This window comes from Cherax quadricarinatus, chromosome 2 (assembly GCF_038502225.1).
Source record: "Cherax quadricarinatus isolate ZL_2023a chromosome 2, ASM3850222v1, whole genome shotgun sequence".
NCBI lineage: Eukaryota > Metazoa > Arthropoda > Malacostraca > Decapoda > Parastacidae > Cherax > Cherax quadricarinatus.
The window spans coordinates 81327784-81333783 of NC_091293.1; the positions used below are offsets into that span (position 1 = coordinate 81327784).

Sequence of the window (6000 nt, forward strand, 5' to 3'; positions counted from 1 at the left end):
TAAATTCAAATTCAAATTCAAGGTTTATTCTCTATAAGGATTACAATGCTGAGTTAACAGAATTTGGTTATTGTGTGGTTTACATGTAGTAAGGTAAGTTGGTATTATGGCTAAGTGACTAAATACTAGTTTGTGAGTTTAGCAATGTGAATGCTTTTGTTTTGGCACTATATATAGTTTCAGTATTGGAGTATCACAGGCCAACTTATGACTAGTTAAGATTCATTATTTTGAGATTGAGATTGATATGTCTGTTTATGGTCACATGGGTGAGTGAGTGTAAGCGTTAACCACCAGGTGGTATTCGTGTAATTAGTTGACAGGGTGTATCGGGGAGATAAGATGTTTTCTGATGGTAGTTTTGAAGGTGATGAATGTGTCTGCAGTTTTAGAATTTTCAAGTAGGGTGTTCCAGATTTTAGGGCCTTTGACATACATTGAACTTTTGTAAAGGTTTAGTCGGACATGGGGAATGTCATAGATATGTTTGTGTCTGGTGTTGTGCCTGTGGGTTCTGTCACTACTATCAAGAAAGCATTTTAGGTCAAGGTTAATATTGGAATTTAAGGTCCTGTAGATGTAGATTGCACAGTAGTAAGTGTGGATGTACTGAACAGGGGGTTAGTTTAGATCTATGAAGAGTGGGGGGGGGGGTGTTGCCAGGGATGGGATTTAGTGATTATTCTTACTGCGGCTTTTTGTTGGGTTATTATTGGCTTTAGGTGTGTTGCTGCAGTTGAACCCCAAGCACAGATAGCATAGGTGAGGTATGGATATGTAAGTGAATGGTATAGTGTGAGAAGGGCAGTTTGCGGCACGTAGTATCGTATCTTGGAGAGGATCCCAACTGTTTTGGATACTTTTTTGGTTATGTGTTGGATATGGGTGCTGAAATTCAGGTTGTTGTCGAGGTATAGGCCTAGGAATTTGCCCTCATTATGTCTGGCAATTAGAGTGTTGTCAATCTTAATGTTAATTTGTGCAACTCCTGCTCTGCTACCAAACATAATGTAGTAGGTTTTGTCAGTGTTAAGCGTAAGTTTATTGGCTGTCATCCAAGTCGATATTTTGATCAGCTCTTCATTAACAATGGTGTTGAGGGTGGCAAGATTAGGGTGAGAGATGACATAAGTCATGTCGTCAGGAAAGAGAATGGGGTTCAGGTGTTGAGATACGTTTGGAAGATCATTGATGTATATGAGGAAGAGCAGGGGACCAAGGACACTTCCCTGCGGAACTCCAGTATCAAGTGGCTGTGTTGTTGATGCTGTGTCTTTAATGGTGACATACTGATACCTATTAGTAAGGTAAGATTTGAAATATGCAAGCGCGTGGCCTCTTATACCATAGTGGCCAAGTTTGTGGAGTAGGATGCCATGGTCTACTGTGTCAAAAGCTTTTCTTAGGTCATTAAAAATTCCTAGTGGATATTCCTTATTTTCCAATGCTGTGTAAAGCAGATCTAGCATTTTTATGATTGCACCGTTAGTGCTTTTATTTTTCCTGAATCCAAATTGGCAGGGGTTGAGTATGTTTTGTGCCGTTATAAATGAATATAGAGTCCTGTGCATGAGTTTCTTGAAGATTTTGGATAGCAATGGTAAGTTTAATATTGGCCTATAGTTGTTTAAATCTGTAGGGTCACCACCTTTATGTATTGGTGTAACCCTTGCCCTCTTGAGTAGTTTCGGGAAGGTGCTAGTTTCTAGTGACTTGTTAAAAAGTAATGAGATAGCATGCGAGAGGACATGGGCCACTCTCTTGTACAATAATGGTGGGACATGAGACAGATTCCCTGAGTTATTTTTAAGTGACTTTATAATCTCGGTGACTTCCGTGGGCTCAGTTGGAGCAAGATAGAAGGAATTTGGGAAATTCCCATCTACGTAGTCCCCGGCATGGGCATTGGTACGTGGGATTTTATTGGCGAGATTAGAACCTATGGTTGAGAAGAAGTCGTTTATCTTGTTAGCTGTGTCAGTGGGATGCAGTGGTGTTTCATTAGGTTTAGTTAGGACAATATTCTTGGTTGTTTTCAGTTTTTGGGTCCCTAGAATCTGAGAGAGTGTTTTCCAGGTCTTTTTTATATCTCCTCTAGTGTCTGTGAATCTACTGCAGTAGTATAGTTGTTTGGCTTTCTTTATTACTTTGGTGAGTACTGATGAATAGTGTTTAACCCTTTGAGGGTTTTGGTCGTACTAGTACGTTTTACGCGTAGGGGTTTTTGACGTACTAGTACTCATAAATTCTAGCGGCCTCAAATCTAGTGGGAGAAAGCTGGTAGGCCTTCATATGAAAGAATGGGTCTATGTGGTCAGTGTGCACAGTCTAAAAAAAATCCTGCAGCACACAGTGCATAATGAGAAAAAAAAAACTTTGACCATTTTTTTTTAATAAATCAGCGACTTTGCAGTGTATTTTCGTATGGTATTTATTGTTGTATTCTAGTTTTTTTGGTCTCATTTTATAGAATGGAAGACATATTACAGAAATTGAGATGATTTTGACTGGTTTTACAATGAAAGGTGCCTTGAAATTGAGCTCAAAGTAGCAGAAATGTTCGATTTTTACCAAACTTCAAAAGTAAACAAATCGTGCCAAGCGTGCAATACACGTCAACTGGTGAGTCTTATATTCTTTTACAAGTGCACCAATAATATTTATACCATTTTTTACACTAATGCAGTAGTCTGCATAACAGTAAATCTTATATTTTTTGTGAGAATAAAAATTCAAAGTGGAAAGCAAAAGAATATAAGAGGGGCCTTGAGACGTGACTAATGACTAGAGGAAATGTCATTTTAGTGCCAGGAATGTCTTTCTTGTTTATTCTGGACCCTATTCGGAAATTGGGATCTTTTGAAATTTGTGTGAAATTGGCAAAATTGCTAAATTCTGACCACTGTACTGGATAGTTGAATTTATAAATGGGTGGTTTCTTGCACCCATTCGATAGAAAAAATGGAGTTCTAGCGAAATATTCATGTTTTTTGTCGACTAGTACAGTGAAATTGGCCGAAAATGGGGCTCAAAGTGGGCAAAATCGCCGATGCGTAAACATCGCCGAGACCGCTAACTTTGCGAGAGCATAATTTCGTAAGTTTTCTATCAAATTTCAAACTTTTGGTGTCTTTATGATCGGGAAAAGATTCTCTATCTTTTCATAAGAGAAAATAATTTTTTTTTTTTTAATTTGGCCGACCCTGAGAACGAGTTTTGGAGAGGGCCTGTCGACCCTCAAAGGGTTAAGAATATCTTTGTGTATTAGGCCCTGTCTATATTGCTTTTCATATTGGTGTTTCTTATCAATGGATTTCAGAATGGTGCTGGTTAGCCATGGGGAACCAAGCCGTTTGCTTGTGATCTGTTTCGTTTTTATAGGACAATGTTTGTTGTATAGTCTAAGTAATTTGTTAAGAAAAATGTCTGTCCAGTCATCAATACCATTGGCCTTGGAGAATTCTGTAGGCCAGTCAACAGTCTCTAGGTCAGCTGTGAACTTCCTTATTGAGGCCTCATCATGGAGTCTAAATGAAACTTTGTTGTATTCAAGTGGTGGTTTACTAATGTTTGTCAAGAGGAAGGTAGGGTAGTGGTCTGTAGTGCTATCTGTGATTATCCCTGATTTAAGGGGGGCTAGTATATTGGTCCATATGTGGTCTATTATGGTTGCACTTGTTTCAGTGAGCCTGGTTGGTTTAGTTATTGTTGGTGTGAGAAGTGTGTTGTTCATATTGTTGATGAAATCAGTTACAGGCTGATCATCTAGTAGGCCAAGGTTGATGTTGAAGTCTCCAGCTAAGAGAAGGTGGTGTTTATTCATTTGTCTGTTTGTCATTAGTTCCTTTAATTTCTCACTGAAATTTGGGATGTTTGTGTGAGGTATCCGGTAAATGGCACCGATTGTTATAGGCGTCTTAAGGTTTTTTACAGTAAAATTAGCAAAAATGTATTCTCCATATTCATCACTAAAGCAAGTGGTGCTAATACAAGATAATTGGTTAGAGTAATAGATTGCAATACCACCCCCAACTTGGTATGGTCTGCAGTTGTGGATTGCTGTGTATCCTGGTAGGGGGTAGATATCTGTTGTGTCCTGCTTAAGCCAGGTCTCAGTAAGAATAATGCAGGAGAAGGGTGTCTTTAGTGATTCAAGGAGTGCCAGGAGGTCATCATAGTGTTTGCTTAAGGACCTGATGTTGTAGTTAAGTACTGATAGACTTTTAGCATTGTTTAGGATAGTGCTGGCTTGTGATGCTGTGTAGTAAAGGCAGTTACTTTCCAATAGGTTTTGATTGGGTGTCAGATTATGGAGGTTTAGGTCAAGGTCAAAGTGATCAATCATCTTCTAGGTTTAAATTATGGTTATTTATATCCTGAGTTGTGTGTTGAGTTCTAGTACTGATATCTGTAGTGGTGGGAAGTTTGGACAAGTGTATAGCTATAGCATTTTGGTCATGTAGAGTATAGTCACTAATACACATAATGAAGTTGGTGTTGTCTATGTGTTGTGCTGGAATGAGCTAAAGTACAACTAGGTATAAACTAATAATATAAAAATACAAATTAAAAATAGCACAAGACTCTCACTTGTAATTGCACTAAGGTCTAATGTAATGACTTTGGTATAGTCTATATATTGAGCTAGAATGAGCTATAGTACAACTAGGTTTAATCTAATAATATAAAAATAGAAATTAAAAATAGCACCAGACTCTCACTAGTAATTACACTATGGTCTAATATAATGAATTTGGTACTGACTATGTATTGAGCTAGAATGAGCTATAGTACAACTGAGTTTAATCTTATAATATAAAAAAGGCACAAGACTCTCAATTGTAATTGCACTAAGGTCTTATATAAGTTGTTTACAAGAATTAGAGTATAACTAGATTTAAATTGACAAGATAAAATATACAAGTTAAGGTAGCAAAAGAATAAAAAAAAGTAGAAAAAAAATATATGAGGTAATTGGTACTAGTTAGCAAAAGATAGTTAAGGGCCTTGAACAATAATAATAAAATCAAAGAAAACTCAGATGAGTGTGTATAAATAAACGTGTACATGCATGTGTAGTGTGACCTAAGTGTAAGTAGAAGTAGCAAGACGTACCTGTAATCTTGCATATTTATGAGACAGACAAAAGACACCAGCAATCCTACCATCATGTAAAACAATTACAGGCTTTCGTTTTACACTCACTTGGCAGGACGGTAGTACCTCCCTGGGTGGTTGCTGTCTGCCAACCTACTACCTAAATGTAGATTTATTGTCTTTAATAAAGTAAGAAACAACTTTTCTTTCAGGCTGCTTTAGATCTTGGAACATGTAAATCGGGATTTGGATTTGGAGGCACCGGGAAAAAATCGAACTGCAAGCAGTTTGATGATTATGGTGAGACTTTTGGGCTCAAAGATGTCATTGGTTGCTACCTCAACTTAGATACTATGGAGATACATTATAGCAAGAATGGAAATGACCTGGGGAAAGCCTTCACTCTTCGAAGTGAATTTAAAAATGCTGTCTTCCATCCTGCTGTAGTACTGAAGGTGAGTAGTGAGTAGTGTATGAATTAAAGATAGGACAATACCAAAATGTTTGCTGATACCAATGCCAAATATTCTGCTAACAGTACTTTTGCTATGTTTTATTTTTAAAATTATGATATCTGCATTCAGCATATAATGGAATGCTTATTGCTTGTTAGGTATTGTAACCCAGAAAGGTTAAATATTAAATAACAATTTCTCTAAGATGTCAGTGTTATTACTGCTTACAGCATTCCATGAGGCTTTCAAATTGAAAAGAAATTACATGAATTTTTTTTATTCTAATTGCTCTATATATTTAGTAACATAAAACAGAAATCAATTACAAAAATAAGTGAATAATTTTCAGTTATATTAGAAACATGAAAGTAAATTATCCATTACTCACAGTACTATTAATTTAAAGCTTTAACCCTTTCAGGGTCGACAGGCCCTCTCCTAAACTTGT

General features: G+C 37.0%; 1 protein-coding gene across 1 annotated transcript in view; it reads left to right on the forward strand.

Annotated features, from left to right (window-relative positions):
• LOC138853357 (ATP-dependent RNA helicase Ddx1-like) overlaps nt 1–5582 on the forward strand; it is a 30342-nt gene extending 24760 nt beyond the window's left edge. Inside the window, exon 5 of the mRNA XM_070089562.1 lies at nt 5310–5582. Coding sequence (XP_069945663.1) covers nt 5310–5567 — 258 coding nt within the window. The 3' untranslated portion in view covers nt 5568–5582. The remainder of the gene's footprint in view (nt 1–5309) is intronic.
• Nucleotides 5583–6000: the final 418 nt, after the last annotated feature.